We start from the raw sequence: 19,042 nt of genomic DNA, 5'->3' as shown, positions 1-19,042 counted from the left end.
CATGGCCCAGGATGGTGTATACTTAATTGGGCTTACCTTTCTATTGGCCAGCTCAGCATGCTCAGTGGTGGAACAGCTGTCATATCCTTTGAACTTGTCTTTGGCGTCTTTGAGAAGCGCCTCTAAGCTGTCCTGTAGATGTGTCCTGTAACCTCTTTGCCCAGCCTCCTCACTGACAAATGTCTTCAGCCCTTGTGGCAGCAAAGCTTGCTCCGCATAGGAATTTTTGCAATGACTCATTTCCTCAGGAATCTGGAGAGAAGAACTAAAGTTTAGCAAGCGCTCATTTAACCTAATAAGGCCTTGAACAATAACAACACATAGTATTATGCACTGAAGTTACATGATGGCCAAGTGGTTAGTGCACTTGGTTTCAGTGCAGAAGGTTCCAGGTTCAAACCCCACACCTGCCACATTTCTCCAAGTAATGTGGAGTTGCATCACGAAGGGGATCCGGTGTAAAATCTGTGCCAATTCAACATGCAGATCTACTTTGGATTTGCTGTGGCGACCCTGAGAGAAAACAAGGGAGCAGCCAAAGGGACTTACTTACTATGTCATTTATCCAACTCAGTGCTCTGCTTATGGACACATCAATGCACACTGACAAAGATCAATTCAGTTTGTAGGTTTTGTGGAACTATAATGATGAAATTCAGTTTGGTATGTAACCAGGGTTCTAGCTACAGTGGGTGGCGCCGGACATTATTATCACTTACTGAGGTGTTGCTGGGCTGGTAGCATAGATTTACATTTACACTACCTGTCTATATCTGCCCGCACTAATGGGTGGGTATCCCAATACCCACCCACTGTGCATAAACTGATGACATCATAGCATGTGCAGCCCAAGAACTGTCCGCAGACGAACATGAAAAGGCGAGAAGTGTGTGGTGGTCCCAATATGGATATTACAGATGATTTTCTCATAGACAGTCCGACAATGAACAGCAGGCAAAGCAGCCAGCTTGATGAGGATGCCCTGGCAAATTTGGAGACCAGCGGTACCAGCCGACACGACAAAAGTTAAAGTGAGCCAACTTTTTATGTATGTGTCCAATCACAGCCACATAAGCCCATAACTTCTCCTGGGTTGTCTGGGTGTCTTGGTGGCTTGCCTCACTCTTCTCCTTCTTGCACAGTCACTCAGTTTTTGAGAACTGAATACTCCATGCAGATTTACCATAAAGTGCCATACTGTTTGTATTTCTTTGTAATGAATGTAAATAAAGTCTAAAACATATTCAGTGGCAGCTTTACCATCAGAGAGCCTCGTCCAAAACTACTACTAACACTCCAAGCTGTCGATGTTAAAGGGGGCAATACACAGTATTAAGAACAGGGATACTAAGGTATTAAGGGTATTAAGAACTTTGGATCAGGGTCATTTGGGTAGTTCTCTCATCATTTTGATTTAAAAAGAGGAAACACAGTTGTTTGACAATAAATGGCTTCACCCAACCACTAACCATGAGTGAAAAAAAAAGTTTTTGTGTTGTCATTCATATTCTCTTAAAAATGGCCAAAAAAGCAAACATTCTGCCAGGGTATGTAAACTTTTGAGTACAACTGTACATAGTACATTCATAGATTCTGATTCTGACGTGGTAGCATGCTCGGCTCCCAAGAAGAAGGCTTTTGGTTCAAGGCAACTTTCGCCCCACTGTTGCACACCTGGAGCGATGTCAAAAACAGAATCTGGCATAAAACATGTGCCAAATCAACAGGATCCACTGCTGCAACTTGAGCAAAACAGGAGAAGCCAAAAGAAATTAGTTTGTTGAATAGATACCAAAGGGTGAAGTAGACTAAATGTATTATTTATTGTACATTCTGTCCAGCAAACGTCAGCTCTAAAATAGTTCAGTAGGCCGAGTTGTAGTCTTGTTAATTACTAACCTGGAAAAGTTTCCTGCACTCCTGAATCATGTGTGCCAGGCAATGAGTGGCAGCCAGGTTCTCATTCAGGTCTCTCTGATCCGGTTTTCCCAGTGTTTGTTTTCTGTTCATCACCCTTTGAAAACCAGATGAAAAACACAAGAAGACAAGCACACATAGAATAGTTAGTTCCAAAATGTATTCCACTTAGAACAGCAGCAAGTAGAATGTGCCAAAAACAAACAAACAAAAAAACATGATACATGCGATGTGTACTTGTGCCAACATTTCATGTTTCTTTATCCTGTAGAAAAGTTTGTGTCCTTTATGTGACCTCGTTTTGAGCCGTTTCACTTTACTGTCTCAAGCTTTTCTCGATTCCATTTTAATGTCTGTCCTCAGCCACAGTCAAACTTAGTCAAGTTAACCGATTCAAGCATCAAAATTGATATTGAGTAACGTAAACTTAAATGATGTGTATTACACGTACTCATGCAGTAATGTTTTGTCTGGTTTTTTTTTAAAATAAGCATTTCCTGTTTGAGAATGTACAGCACATTAAGACATGTAAGCTGTTATAACGACTGCACCGCTGATGGCAGCAAAATGAATCAAGCTGCACACACACATACATACCGTGGTGAGGAACTCTCCTTGCGGTGCAGGGTGTTTAAGTGAAACAGGGATGGGGCCAGACACACTGCCAGGTTAGTTGGGGTCATCTGGTTCTCTCCCACGCTGACCGTCACATCACTCAGCAGACAGAGGAGCGTGTGCAGCGCCTCTCTGTTCTCATCAGGCAGCAGCAACACAGCTGCGCGAGCTGCCTGCAGACGAACATCTTTGGGGATGTCTGGAGAGGAAACGGGATAATGGAATAGTCCTTCACAGTTTACATCAAAATGGTATTTTATAGAAAGATTAATTATGTGTGATTCTCAGGGCAATTTGAGTTTTGCTGTTTTCTGTTATTTCACAAAACTTGGGTAGCTCCTGACTCCTACATTATGGCCTTGGAGATTTATGGTACATATTTGTACAGTACAACTTAATTCCTCAGGTGTTTCTTCCAGTCATTTTAGTTGGTTACATTCTGTGATATTAAACTTTATTCCTCCAAGTAAATACAAAAAAAAAAAAAAAGACGCAAAGATGCATGACTAAAATCTTTGTGGAGATGTGTCTAAAACCATGTATGCGTGCATGTGGCTGAATATATGTATACGTGTAGAGCATGTGTGTGTCTTCTCTTACACTGATAGATCTGGAGAAAAGTCTCAGACAATTTGTTAGTAAGCAGCGGCTCTGGCAAATCTCTGAAGTACTGCTTAAGCATGTCAGCGACATCATAAGCTGACTGGCCATCATAGCTGACTCCACCCCCTTCTGGACCACATGTCTCATTCATCTGGCGCAGAGCTTGAATACGAGATTTAACTCCTGATTTCCTGAAAAGGCCCACCTGCAGTGAAAGGTAAGGACACACACAGACTGATATGGTGTGCGAAAGAGCTTCAAGTCAGCACTGAAGTGTGATGTCTTATGTATCACGAAGACAATATTTGATGGTTTTTCTGTGGTATATCAACAAGTACAAGGTGTATATAAAAAAATATCAGGATAATTTGTATCAAAGCCCAAAAAAGTATCTTTCAAAGCTGCATTTTCTAACAACATGTTATAATTGTTATTTTGTGTCCTCAATTCTACAGGACACAAAGCATGAATCAGTGTTTCAGCATAAGTCAAATTCACAATAGGGCTGATCCTTTCATTAGTGATTTCCCCAGCAATTCAGAATCAGGCCCAATCACTGGAATATATGGAGTGATTGGTAGTGGATAAATTTGGGATTAATAAAGTTCTTCTTCTTATTATTCTTATTAAATCAGTGCACATTCCCTCTTGCTTCAGATCATAAACATTGTGGATCCAGTTTGGTGCAGATGGGGTGATAAAACCCAGCCTCTGTTATTGCTCAGTCAATGTTGCCACAGTGCAAGCTCTAAAAATATACTTCACTCTCCTTCACTTCATATATGCACCAAGTTTATTTCTGCATGTGATCTACCCTTCTTAAAGGTCAATTGGGTTTCCACATAAATGCAGACAAATACAAATAAGAGTCATCAGGTAAGGACATATGCCGCGGGCCCCCACAAATCAGTAATCCAAAGTGTTGGGGATCACCCAAGTACACGCTTATGTGAAATCTGAATGAAATTGCACTAAAAAAACAAACAAACAAACAAAAAAACAACAAAAAAAACTGACATGGGTGTTGTTGGTTTTTATGTTACATGAATGTAAGTCAAACATGTACACTCAAAAAACTGACTCACTGGATTGGATTTCCATCTAATACATATATTTAGTCCTAACTAAATTAGATTCAATTATCTTGCATGGATATGCTTTATTTGAGTTAGGGCTATATATTTATTAGATGGAAATCCTGCACATATATTCAGTGAGTTCATCCGGTCAGTCATTTTTTTAGTGTAGCTTCTAAATCACATTTTATGGGTGAACGTATTCAAACCATGTATTTTTAACATAACATGATAAAACTTAAAATAAGTATTTCCACCCAAGTAAAATGAGTTAACTTAGCCAGAAACAATTTTGCGGAATGACCTAAATGTAAATTTGTTGGTCAAAATGATGAATTTGCATTATTGTTACGTAATTGCCTTGGTTCAGGCCAACTAGATTTGTAAGGGTAAATGTAAAAAAAACAACAAAAAAACAAAAAACAACAACAACTAGAAGCACTCAGAGAGTGCAAACCTCCGCCATGGAGAAAGAGAGAGAGAGAGAGAGAGAGATAGAGAGATAGATAGACAGACAGACAGACAGACAGACAGACAGACAGACAGACAGACAGACAGACAGACAGACAGACACTTTTAATGTCCCCATGGGGAAATTTGTCTTGGACTTCTCAAAAATCATGACCCATACAAAGATACAGAACAAGACATAAACAGTTCATAACAATAAATAAATAAATACATAAATAGAGAATAAAAATAAATAAAAAACATAGAAGTACTAAAACCCTCCTAATGTTCCTGATTGTTAGCGGTGTTTATTATGATATTTGTTAAGGGCTATGATTGATATAGGAACAAAAGAGTTCCTATATCTATTCAGTCTGCAATGGGGGACTCTGAAACGCCGGCCCGATGGTTGCAACTCGTATTGCGTGTGCAGAACATGGGAGGAGTCAGAAAGAATTCTGTCCGCTTGCTTCATCACGCACTGATCAAAAATTGACTGAGGATTGTTATACTGTTTCAAACCAATGATTTTCATTGCTGTGAGAACAAGGTAGTTTAATTTTAATCTTAGGGACACAGGAAGGTTCCCAAACCAAGTGGTTATGCCATATCTTAGAATGCTTTCAAGAACTGCCTGATAAAACAGTAACATAATTTTTTGGTTGACGCCGTAGAAAATAGAGTCGTTGATTCAAGCGGGAACATAACCAGTCAACATGAGTGTTCCATGTAAGGGAACTGTCTATACAGACACCAAGATATTTGTACGATTAGGGCTTGGCATCACAGAAACTTGCACCTTTCCCAGAAGCTACTGTCATCTGAGCACTGATATTGATATTGCATGTGCTTATAGACAAAAACAAATAAGAGACTAAATTCAATTTATTATTCAACTAAACTGCAAATATATGAATTTTTTAACATTTATGAAACACTTCTCTAAACAAGGTCATAGGGTCACTGACCCTAAAGAGATTCCCTCCTTGGCACAGTGATCTATTTCTTTTTGTCTCTTTCTCTAAAATTGTATAAAATATAATCATTAGATTATTAATATATAAACAAAAATACATGTAAGAAATATTACAATTTGAAAACAAATACACCCGAACGTGATGACAGCTGCAACTGCTTAATGCTAACTTTTAACATTGAAAATGCCATAGACATGCTAACGCGTTAGCATCGGGCGGATCACCACTAAAATTTAATCACTTGTTCCTCTTGTCATTTCCAACCACTCCACAAAATTTCATCAAAATCCGTTCAAAACGTTTTGAGTTATCCTGCTGACAAACAGACAAACAAACAAATGCAACCGAAAACATAACCTCCTTGACAGAGGTAATAAACAATAAAAACAGTAAGTCATTTTGGCTGCTCTCTTGTTTGCAAATCCAAGGTGGATATGCATAAGTTGTGTGGATCCAACACAATAAAGTTAAGGTGACATGTAATTATTTTAAAAGTGGGTGAAACTGCCCAAATAAATTAAGTACACTCAACAAAAATATAAACACAACACTTTTGGTTTTGCTCCCATTTTGTATGAGATGAACTCAAAGATCTAAAACTTTTTCCACATACACAATATCACCATTTCCCTCAAATATTGTTCACAAACCAGTCTAAATCTGTGATAGTGAGCACTTCTCCTTTGCTGAGATAATCCATCCCACCTCACAGGTGTGCCATATCAAGATGCTGATTAGACACCATGATTAGTGCACGTGTGCCTTAGACTGTCCACAATAAAAGGCCACTCTGAAAGGTGCAGTTTTATCACACAGCACAATGCCACAGATGTCGCAAGATTTGAAGGAGCGTGCAGTTGGCATGCTGACAGTAGGAATGTCAACCAGAGCTGTTGCTCGTGTATTGAATGTTCATTTCTCTACCATAAGCCGCCTCCAAAGGCGTTTCAGAGAATTTGGCAGTACATCCAACCAGCCTCACAACCGCAGACCACGTGTAACCACACCAGCCCAGGACCTCCACATCCAGCATGTTCACCTCCAAGATCGTCTGAGACCAGCCACTCGGACAGCTGCTGAAACAATCAGTTTGCATAACCAAAGAATTTCTGCACAAACTGTCAGAAACCGTCTCAGGGAAGCTCATCTGCATGCTCGTCGTCCTCATCGGGGTATTGACCTGACTCCAGTTCGTCGTCGTAACCGACTTGAGTGGGCAAATGCTCACATTCTCTGGCGTTTGGCACGTTGGAGAGGTGTTCTCTTCACGGATGAATCCCGGTTCACACTGTTCAGGGCAGATGGCAGACAGCGTGTGTGGGTGAGAGGTTTTCTGATGTTAATGTTGTGGATCGAGTGGCCCATGGTGGCGGTGGGGTTATGGTATGGGCAGGCGTCTGTTATGGACGAAGAACACAGGTGCATTTTATTGATGGCAATTTGAATGCACAGAGATACCGTGACGAGATCCTGAGGCCCATTGTTGTGCCATACACATCCAAGAACATCACCTCATGTTGCAGCAGGATAATGCACGGCCCCATGTTACAAGGATCTGTACACAATTCTTGGAAGCTGAAAATGTCCCAGTTCTTGCATGGCCGGCATACTCACCGGACATGTCACCCATTGAGCATGTTTGGGATGCTCTGGACCGGCGTATACAACCACGTGTACCAGTTCCTGCCAATATCCAGCAACTTTGCACAGCCATTGAAGAGGAGTGGACCAACATTCCACAGGCCACAATTGACAACCTGATCAACTCTATGCGAAGGAGATGTGTTGCACTGCATGAGTCAAATGGTGGTCACACCAGATACTGACTGGTATCCCCCCCAACAAAACAAAACTGCACCTTTCAGAGTGGCCTTTTATTGTGGGCAGTCTAAGGCACACCTGTGCACTAATCATGGTGTCTAATCAGCATCTTGATATGGCACACCTGTGAGGTGGGATGGATTATCTCAGCAAAGGAGAAGTGCTCACTATCACAGATTTAGACTGGTTTGTGAACAATATTTGAGGGAAATGGTGATATTGTGTATGTGGAAAAAGTTTTAGATCTTTGAGTTCATCTCATACAAAATGGGAGCAAAACCAAAAGTGTTGCGTTTATATTTTTGTTGAGTGTAACTCAATCATATCAAACAAGTTTGAATGGCCCAAGAACATTGCATCAGTGGTACATTTACACTTACAGGGCAGGGGTGGTGGCCAAGTGGTTAGTGCACTTGGTTTCAGTATATAAGGTTCCCCGTTCAAACCCCAGCCCTTGCCACATTTCTCCATGTAATGTGGAGTTGTGTCAGGAGGGGAATCTGGAATAAAACCTGTGCCACTTCAACGTGCAGATCCACCTCAGATTTGCTGTGGTGACCTCGAGCACAAACAAGGGACCTTTTTTTTTTTTTTACATTTACACTTACAAATCTAGTTGGTCTGAACTATGGTAACTGAATAACAGTAACACAAATTCATCATGTTGGCCCAACTGTTTCTGCCGAAGTTAACGCATTTTACTTGGGTGGAAATACCTTACATAATTTTATTCTTGAGATATTGCGCAAGGGTGGTAATGACAATATCTTGAATATCTCGCTGTGACCTTGAAATTGGCTCCAAGGTCACCATAATTGACTGGTGTCAGGGGATCACCCAAGTACACTCTTATGCCAAATACAGTGCCCTGGGCCGCTTGATATTTCACACATTTTAATTTGCTGGCTTCTCAATGTAAAAATTTCTAAAATGACCTTAAACTCAACCTCAAAGCAAATCTTTACAACTTGATATAAATTAATTAAAAATATAAAAGAAGAAGAGCCTTTATTGCCATTGTACATATATACAATGAAATTTGTCCACTGCATTTAGCCCATCCTAATTACAGTTAGACTCAATTCAACCACGAGCAGCAGTGGGCAGCCACATTCCGGCACACAGGGACCAACTCCAGATGTAGAGACACTGCCTTCATCAGGGGCAGACCGTAAATAAGCATGTTGCTGATTGTGGGAGGAAACCAGAGTGCTTAACCCTAACCCTAATATGATCAATCTATCTTTATTAGTTGGCTATGTACCACAGGCTTTTAAGGTGGCAGTAATTAAACCATTACTTAAAAAGCCATCACTTGATCCAGCTATCTTAGCTAATTATAGGCCAATCTCCAATCTTCCTTTTCTCTCAAAAATTCTTGAAAGGGTAGTTGTAAAACAGCTAACTGATCATCTGCAGAGGAATGGTCTATTTGAAGAGTTTCAGTCAGGTTTTAGAATTCATCATAGTACAGAAACAGCATTAGTGAAGGTTACAAATGATCTTCTTATGGCCTCAGACAGTGGACTCATCTCTGTGCTTGTTCTGTTAGACCTCAGTGCTGCTTTTGATACTGTTGACCATAAAATTTTATTACAGAGATTAGAGCATGCCATAGGTATTAAAGGCACTGCACTGCGGTGGTTTGAATCATATTTATCTAATAGATTACAATTTGTTCATGTAAATGGGGAATCTTCTTCACAGACTAAGGTTAATTATGGAGTTCCACAAGGTTCTGTGCTAGGACCAATTTTATTCACTTTATACATGTTTCCCTTAGGCAGTATTATTAGGCAGCACTGCTTAAGTTTTCATTGTTACGCAGATGATACCCAGCTTTATCTATCCATGAACCCAGAGGACACACACCAATTAGCTAAACTGCAGGATTGTCTTACAGACATAAAGACATGGATGACCTCTAATTTCCTGCTTTTAAACTCAGATAAAACTGAAGTTATTGTACTTGGCACCACAAATCTTAGAAACATGGTGTCTAACCAGATCCTTACTCTGGATGGCATTACCCTGACCTCTAGTAATACTGTGAAAAATCTTGGAGTCATTTTTGATCAGGATATGTCATTCAATGCGCATATTAAACAAATATGTAGGACTGCTTTTTTGCATTTGCGCAATATCTCTAAAATTAGAAAGGTTTGCAAAAAACTAATTCATGCATTTATTTCCTCTAGGCTGGACTATTATAATTCATTGCTATCAGGTTGTCCTAAAAGTTCCCTGAAAAGCCTTCAGTTAATTCAAAATGCTGCAGCTAGAGTACTGACAGGGACTGGAAGGAGAGAGCATATCTCACCCATATTGGCCTCTCCTCATTGGCTTCCTGTTAGTTCTAGAATAGAATTTAAAATTCTTCTTCTTACTTATAAGGTTTTGAATAATCAGGTCCCATCTTATCTTAGGGACCTCATAGTACCATATCACCCCAATAGAGCGCTTCGCTCTCAGACTGCAGGCTTACTTGTAGTTCCTAGGGTTTGTAAGAGTAGAATGGGAGCCAGAGTCTTCAGCTTTCAGGCTCCTGTCCTGTGGAACCAGCTCCCAATTCAGATCAGGGAGACAGACACCCTCTCTACTTTTAAGATTAGGCTTAAAACTTTCCTTTTTGCTAAAGCTTATAGTTAGGGCTGGATCAGGTGACCCTGAACCATCCCTTAGTTATGCTGCTATAGACGTAGACTGCTGTGGGGTTCCCATGATGCACTGAGTGTTTCTTTCTCTTTTTGCTCTGTATGCACCACTCTGCATTTAATCATTAGTGACTGATCTCTGCTCCCCTCCACAGCATGTCTTTTTCCTGGTTCTCTCCCTCAGCCCCAACCAGTCCCAGCAGAAGACTGCCCCTCCCTGAGCCTGGTTCTGCTGGAGGTTTCTTCCTGTTAAAAGGGAGTTTTTCCTTCCCACTGTCGCCAAGTGCTTGCTCACAGGGGGTCGTTTTGACCATTGGGGTTTTTCCGTAATTATTGTATGGCCTTGCCTTACAATATGAAGCGCCTTGGGGCAACTGTTTGTTGTGATTTGGCGCTATATATATATATATATATATATATATATATATATATATATATATAGAGAGAGAGAGAGAGAGAGAGAGAGAGAGAGAGAGAGAGAGAGAGAGAGAGAGAGAGAGAGAGAGTCATTTCCAGTGCTTAATTCCATGTGTCACTGGATTAATAACCTTAAGATACAGTTCGCTGATTTTTTTATATCTTTTTTATATTGAAACCTTAATCATAACAAGTTAACTTTTATTTTTGGTTTGGTTTTCATAAAATCATGAGGATAATGTGGCTGGAGCAGGTGGTAGGAAGTCACAAATGTTTGGTTTAAGCTTCAGTCTTCTTCATTTGGGGAAGGGGACCAAGAAGGTGGGGGTTGGGGTGTTCCATCTTGTTTTTTCTTATACTATTTGTTTTTATTTGGTTTATTGTGTTTTTTTCTCTTGCACACCGTTGATGCTTAAGGTGGCCCAATGCATCGCCCTTTTTTGTCAATATGGGACCATACCCACACAGTAATACTGCTGGAAAAGTGCACATATGGCTGGTAGTACTATAGGTAGTCCCATTAGCAGGGTTGGGTAGAATTACTTTGAAATGTAATCCAAAAGTAATCAGATTACAAGTAATCCAAATGTATGTACATACATACATGTAATCCACATGTATTCTTACAAAGTAATCCTACCCAATCTTGCCCATTAGATTCTTATCCTGGAATGTGAAGGGCACAAATGGTCCTGTACGGAGGTCTAGGGTTTTCAATCATTTGAAACATCTTAAAATAGATGTGATTTTTCACCAGGAAACTCATTTACATATTAAAGATCACAAGAGGCTTACAAAGCCATGGATAGGCCACATCTATCATTCAAATTTTGAATGACAGATTGAAGTGTTGCAATTTCAATTAGTAACAAAATGCATTTCTCACTTTTTAAAATGGTCACAGACACAAATGGAAGATATTTAATTATTGCAGGGACTATCCTGCACAATCCTATTGTTCTGTTGAATGTCTCTGCTTCAAATTTTGATCATGCCCAGTTTGCTGATACCCTTTTGGGGATGATCCCCAATTTAAATACACACTTTCTGATTTCTGGTGGTGATCTAATTGCATTATTAATCATGTACTTGATAGAGCTGCCTCCTGTAGAAAACCCCCTCTGCTATGTCCAATTATTTTCAGAGTTCATGACTTAAAATGGACACACTGATCCTTGAATATTTCATAATCCACAACCCAGAGAATATTCTTTTTCCCACATGTTCATCACACATTCTCGTACAGATTTTTTTTTTAATAATGACTCGTTAATTTCAAAAATTAATAATTCCGAATATCTTACAGTTCTCATCTCAGATCATGCACCTTTGGCTGATATTGCTTTGTCCCCTTACCACACATCTAGACCTCCTTGGAGATTAAACCACTTGCTACTCACTGACTCTACCTTCTGTGAGTATATTTCATCTTCTATTGGTAACCTTTTAATTACTAAGAAATCTGTTGCCATCTGAAACACTTTATTATGGGAAACTCTAAAGCCTCATCTTAGAGGTCAAATTATTTCTTATTTGTCTCATCTGTCCAGGTCCAGGAGAGTTAGACAAAAAGACCTTACTACAGAAATTTTAAAACTTGACCGTCAGTATGCCCAGAAACCATACATGTCAACCCCTATGAGGGTCCACCTGTATAACCAAGTGAGAAAATCCATAAAATCAACACAAAATCCTTATAACCTCCAAATCGTACCAAAATCTGTTTTATTACAGTACACACAACTGCATAGAGGTATCACATAACTGGGATTTTGTCCACATATTATGAGTTGCCACAATAACATTAAAGTCAGGATCATTAGTATTTCCTCCACAGTTGAATTTCAAATAATAGAGATCTAGTATTCATGCATCAAGCTGAATTTTATAGAACTGAATGTGTCAAATTTAGTTATTTTTTACAGAAACAAGAACTGTGTCACTAATGGAAATACATTAATAAAATGAAAAATAAATCGAATATAATGAACAAAATAAAACGTACCTTAGAACTTCATCAAATGTATCGATAATCGCCTCACCAATGCAGATGTTGCAGACTCGCATGTCGATGATCCTTGACTTCGCCTGTGTTTATTAGGGATGGGTATCAATAAGATTTTATCAATATCGATACCATTATCGATTACGCTTATCGATCCGATTCCTTATCGATTCCCTTATCGATACCTCTTGTGAATTTTTTGTGTACTAAAAGTAGGCTTTACAGATTTTCTATGTCAGCAGGTCAAAGAGCTTTTTCTTATCGTTCACCTGCTCTGTGGAGCGGTCTTCCTGTGACTGTGAGACAGTCGGAGTCCGTTGACATTTTTATGTCAAGACTTAAAGCCTATTTTTATTCTCTTTCTTATGAATAGTTGTTATTTTTTATCTGTTTTATTCTTTTACTTCTGTTTTTAATCATGTATTTTATTTTTTTATTTTTTGAGACGTATTTTGTTGTGATTTGGTGCTCTATAAGCCGATTAAATTGAAATTGAATTGAAATTGAACAACATTTTATTGAGTCTTAAAGTAAATAAATATGAAATTGGTCACTGGATCCTTAAACTTTGGACATAATAAACTCTACATGGTGGATCCTTGATCTCTGGACATAAATAGGAATAAACAAAATCTGTAGTTTTTGTCAAAAGCGTTTCCTTTCAGACATTGGCATGAATATCTTTCCATACATCTGAGCTGAGCTCTTACAGCACATCAGGACGTAATTTATAAAGAATACAGCACGTCTCATTTTGGGAGAAAAAAAAATGTTTTAGTGGATTGTAGTTTCTTGTCTGTAATAAAACGTTTGTAAGTGGTGTCATTGTATTTAAAGCGGCAATTCATTTTGAAGTTATTAATTCTGACCAGACTCTGTCTCAGCAGAGAGCCACACAGCGTTTGGAGCTGTGCCAATGGAACAGAGGAAGATTCTCATTTCTTGACTGCAACAAGACAAGAGTCCCAGTTAGTGACTTTAATCCACACAAAAGTGACTCACAATATTTTAATGGGTTTGAGAGGGGTTAAGAAGCGGACTTGCTGTTTCTGAAGAGCAGTGAATTAAAGAACCAATGAACTATTGGATCGAAGCATTGCTTCAATGGCTCACGCTTCAAAGTGGAGTCGTGCTGCAGAAACAGTTGATTACAGAGCCGCTGCAGACCAAACCCTGAATATCTGAAAGACTTTATTTGTATGTCCGTATGACTCTGAAACTCGGAAAAATCCATGTAATTTACGGACAATCCGTATAGGTTGACATGTATGAGAAACCTTCCCCAGATGTTTATAAGTAACGTCTTAATTTGCAACTTGAGGTTGACTTAATCTGGACTACCAAGAATATGGTGATAAAGCTACTTGCTTAATCGCCCACAACTGAAATTAATTCTGTTTTTAAATCATTTTATGCGCTGTTTACACATCCGAGTTTCCTCCCAACTCTGAAAATATGCACCAATTCCTTGATGACCTAGAAATTCCTGCAGTTGAGACTTTAAAAGCAGTAGATTAAGTTGCTGCTCCTCTTAATATGGAACTGGTTTTATGGTCTATTAAACTGTTACAGTCAGGCAAACTGCCTGGTCCTGATTCCCTTCTGATTTTTATAAGAGGTTTCATATGAAATTAGCCCTGTTACTTTTGTCAGGTTTGAGGAACCATCATCAGGGTTCTCTCCCCAAAACACTGAGACAGGCCTCCATTTCATTACTGCTCAAGGAAGGACAACATCCAACTTTCTGTGCTTCTTATAGACCCATTAGCCTCCTTAATGTGGATATGCAAATTTTGGCCACACCATTTGTGTCCCATATTGACAGACCCCTCCATTCTATTATATCAAATGATCAGAGTGGTTTTATCAAAAGAAGGCATTCCTTTTTTTAATATATGCAGCCTTTTCAATATACTGTACTCCAAACACCATAGTAATATCCCTGAAGTGGTAATTTCACTGGATGCTGAAAAAGCATTTTTCAGAGTGGAATGGGATACCTTTTTGCAGTCCTGAAGAAATTTGGTTTTGGCAATAGATTTATTTCTTGAATTTGCCTCTTATATACTCGTACTTCCCCCTAGCTTCTGTCTGTACTAATTATGTAAAATCCACCTAGTTTACTCTGTCACGTGTCACATGTCAAAGTTGCCCCTCTCCCCTTTACCTTTTGCTTTAGCATCAGAGCCACTGTCAGTAAGTCTCAGAACCTCTTCCTTGTTTCAGGGTGTGACTCGTGGGAGTACAGAATATAGGATTGCTCTGTATGCAGATGATTTACTTTTATATAAATTTCATTTAATCTTTATTGAACCAGGTTAGCCCCATTGAAATCGAGATCTCTTTTGTAAGAGAGACCTGGGTAATTATAAAGTTTCCACTTCACCTAACCTGCATGTCTTTACATGTGACGCAAACCAAGGCAAACATACAAACTCCACACAGAAAGGCAACAGGTGGGATTCGATCCTATGACCTTCTTGCTGTGAGACAACAGCGCTAACCACAAGCTACCATGGTGCCATGTCACAAATATGTCACAAATCCAAGTAGTCATTTACCATCTATTATGGCAGTACTCCACAAATTTGGCTCTTTTTTCTGGATATAGGCTTAAAATAAAAAAAGTGAATGTTTCCCTATAAATGTAGCTGCATAGCAACTCAGACAAGCTGATCTCCCTTTCCATCTGACTTATTCTGGTTTTAGGTATTTTGGAGTGAATGTAACTGGTTCAACTCAGACTCTGCAGGGTGCAAATTCTACTCCTTTCTTATCCAATATTAGGTCGGCTTTTCAGAGATGGACTAATTTACCAGTATCTCTTTTAGGTGGGATTAATATAGTGAAATATGAATGTTTTACCAAAATTTTCATATCTTTTTCAGTGTATTCCCCTGTTCTTACCAAAAATCTTTTTTAAAACTATTGATCAAATGATTTCCTCATTTTTATGAGGTAAAACTCCCAAGCGTTGTAAATCATTACTACAAAAACGTCAGCTCAGTGGAGGTTTGTATTTACCTAATTTGACATATTATTATTGGGCAGCTAACATTCTAAAATACATGTATTAGTTAAAGATCCTGGTACAAATTACTGTTAATTAGAAGTTCAGTCATGTTTATCTACCTCTCTCCCTGCCTTATTATTTTCATCTCTTCCTGTGTCCCTGTCTCGGTACAAAGATAATCCTGTTGTTCTTGCCTCTCTTAAAATATGGTATCAATTTCGACTTCACTTGAAATGTACAGTATTTCTGCTTCTGCTCTAGGCTCTTTATGTAATTATCACCTCTTTCCTCCCTCCATAGACACTGCATTTCATCTGTAGGATAAGAAGGGCATTAAATATTTCTGTGATCTTTTTAGGTGTCAGGGTTTTGGCCTGGTCAGGGTGCTAAGCCCATGTATTCCCCCTTTCTGTTGTTTGCTTCCTGCTTCAGCTTCGATTTATTAATATTTATTTTCATCATGATTTATTCTTATGTTTTTCTTGTCATTTTGTTCCTTTTGCTATGATTCACTAGTTATTTTATTTTCATCATATGGTTATTCTCTGTTCTGTTTTGATTTGTCACTTTGTTTTCTTTGTTACTTTCCTTTCTTTGGTCATGGTTTAGTTCTTGTTTATTCAGTCAGCCTGTTTTGTCTTTGTTTATCTTTTGCTCTTTGTTGTTCCATTGTTTATATGATCTTTTGTGTTTTTCTATCAGGTTTTGTTAATCACTTAGTCTGTCTTCTCGGGTCTGTTGAGTCGTTTTTGTTTTCTTAGTTTCGGTTCAGTTGAATTTTAGTGTTTATTTTCTTGTCAATTCTCATGTAGTTTGTTTTAGTTCGTATGTTCATGTCTAATGTTAGTTCCTGTTCACAGTAATATTATATTCAGTTGTAGCTCTGTTCTGTTTTTGCCATTTGTTTCCACTCCACACCCTGCACCTGCCTTCATGTCTTCGTCCTTCACTTATATCTGATTATGTTCTCTTCACTGCACCTGCCCCATGTCTTTGTCTTTCTCTTTGTTTCTGTCTACTTTGTGTTTTCATTCACTCACACTCTTGGCACCTGTTCACATATCTTTGTCTATTACATCACTTCAGTTTGTGCACTCCCCTCCTCACAATCTTGACTGTGTGTTATCTTTGCACACTAGCCACACCCCCTCCTAGATTATTCCTCACGTGCATCTTGTTAACTCCTGTCTTATTTAATCTCCTCCCAGCCACCACACCCTTGCTCGTTTCATGTCTTTGTACACATACCAGCTTTGTATCAAGTCCTTGGTTTTGCCTCATCCATGATTCTGTGTAGGCTCTCAGTTGTCCAGGTGGTTTCCATAGTAGAGCAGTTTGAATCTTCGACCAGTCCAGTCAAAGATTCAAACTGCTCTACTCATCCATGATGTCTATGTCTGCTTGTGCCTTTGAACCGTGCTTACCCATGACTGCGTTGTTGCCTGACCCTGTTTGTGCTTCTGCCTTGCTGACTGATGACCCGTGTACCGAACCTGAGCCTGAATTAAAGACCATGATTTCTTGTACATCCAGCCTAGTCCAGGAGTCTGCATTATGGGTCCTAACACTTCAGGTGCCTGGCACCCGCCATGCCTGATATTAGGGAGAATATCTTACTGATATGTCTTCCTTATATGGCCTCATCTCATTTATTTCATTTTTTTTTTTAATTACACATTGTGCATCTCTAGCCAGTTTGCTCTGTGTCAACTCTCAGAAGTTAAGCAGTGTGGGTCCTGGTTAGTACTTAGATGGGAGACCTCTTCAGAAACACCAGGGGCTGTGTGTGCTTCTCCAGGTAAAGCTGGAGTTGCATCAGAAGGGCAGCCGGTGTAAAACGTGTGCTAAATACCAATGCAGATCTGGCTGAATCTGCTGTGGCAACCCAACAAACAAAACAGGAGCAGCCGAAAGGACAACAATAAGACATTGTGAGTCTACATCCTTGGGAGGACCCTCTTTGAACTTATGCCCCATAAGAAAGCTCTTATATCTTGGATATATAATCTTGTTCAATTCAATTTAAAGTAGTACACAGGCTACACTTATCAAAGTCCAAATTATCCAAAACTTATCCTAATGTCTCTGATCTGTGTGATAGATGTAGCTCCTCTCCCTTAAGTCATGTGTTTTTTTCTTTGCCCCAAACCTCAGTCATACTGGATTTCGTATTTTGATGTTATTTCTCACCGTCTTGGAGTCAGGCTGGAGCCTTGTTCGCTGATCGCTGTTTTTGGAGTTCTGGAGTCCCCACTGTGTCCCTTACTAACTCGGAGATGGAAGTAATTGCCTTTAACTCTTTGCTAGCACACTGCAGAATGTTATTATCCCAGAAAATTCCACGTCCCATCTATTTCTTTAAAGTTGAAACAGCTCATGTTTTTCTTGAAAGTTGAAAAAAAAATCTAGTTTAGTCTTAGAGGGAGGGCTGATGAGTTTCTCAAAGTATGGCAACCATGTATTTTTTTTATCTTAGATCTTTGAAAATTATTTGACCTGAACCACATAATTTTTTTTTAATTATTATAATTTTTATTTATTCATTTGATTGTTTTAATTATTATTTTGGAGGGCCTTGGTATATTGGTGTTGGGTATTTGTGAAGTTTTGCGTCGTGGCACACTTCTGTATTTTGATTGCACTTTTATGTTTCCCTTTGTAAGTAATGTGCAGATGTGTTTTTAATGAAAAAAATGACAAATAAATGTTTTAAAAAAACATCATTTAAGACTGGTTCAACTGGTTTAAGTTTACAATAGATTATTAAAGCCCTCCCCCCCAACACACACACACGAGAGAGAGAAAGAGAGAAATTTTTTGCTCTTTTGTGTTTCTGGGCACCTCGCATTGTTCAGCTCCATGTGCCTTGCAAAGTGTGATGTCACGCATCTTCACCCGCTTAGTCCAATTAAGGGTTGCGGGGAGCTGGAGCCTATCTCAGAAGCCATAGAGCGTGAGGCAGAGTACACCCTGGACAGGACGCCAGTCTGTCACAGCGCCACATATAGACAAACACATTCACACCCCTACGCACACCTACGGACAATTTTAAAGATTCCAATCCACCTAGCCTGTGTGTCTTTGGATGTGGAAGGAAGCACCTGGAGAGAACCCATGCAAACATGGGGAGAACGCGCAAACTCTACACAGAAAGGCCACAGGCGGGAATCGAACCCATGACCTTCTTGTTGTGAGGCAACAGTGCTAACCACTAATCCACCGTGCTGCCGCAAAGTGTGATTTTTCTTTTTTAAATCCAAAAATATTTTATATGCTTAGAATTTATATATATACAAGGTCTGTGAGAAAAGTATCCGACCTTTTTATTTTATACAAAAAATATATGGATTTGATTCATATGTTTTTACGTCATGCCTATCTCGGCTTTCAGTGGCTTACCAGTCGAGTGAGTATAAGAGAAATTGTGGAGAGCTGGGCATGTCCCAACTTGTCCTCTGACACTCCAAAACAGAGGTGTTCTTTGTCTCGCTCCA

At 39.3% G+C, this 19,042-nt stretch overlaps 1 protein-coding gene across 2 annotated transcripts in view; it reads right to left on the bottom strand.

Moving 5' to 3' along the window:
- dlc1 (DLC1 Rho GTPase activating protein) overlaps positions 1 to 19,042 on the bottom strand; it is a 338,881-nt gene that overhangs the window by 23,973 nt on the left and 295,866 nt on the right. For both annotated transcript variants that reach the window (XM_034187341.1, XM_034187342.1), the window contains 4 exons: positions 3,133 to 3,340; positions 2,515 to 2,731; positions 1,900 to 2,014; positions 37 to 252 (listed from right to left, as the gene is read on the bottom strand). In XM_034187341.1, the coding sequence (XP_034043232.1) occupies positions 37 to 252; positions 1,900 to 2,014; positions 2,515 to 2,731; positions 3,133 to 3,340 (756 nt within the window). The remainder of the gene's footprint in view (positions 1 to 36; positions 253 to 1,899; positions 2,015 to 2,514; positions 2,732 to 3,132; positions 3,341 to 19,042) is intronic.

Source organism: Thalassophryne amazonica, chromosome 15 (assembly GCF_902500255.1).
Source record: "Thalassophryne amazonica chromosome 15, fThaAma1.1, whole genome shotgun sequence".
Lineage (NCBI taxonomy): Eukaryota > Metazoa > Chordata > Actinopteri > Batrachoidiformes > Batrachoididae > Thalassophryne > Thalassophryne amazonica.
The sequence above is the reverse complement of the archived record's forward strand: the minus strand, read 5'-3'. Positions and strand labels throughout refer to the sequence as shown.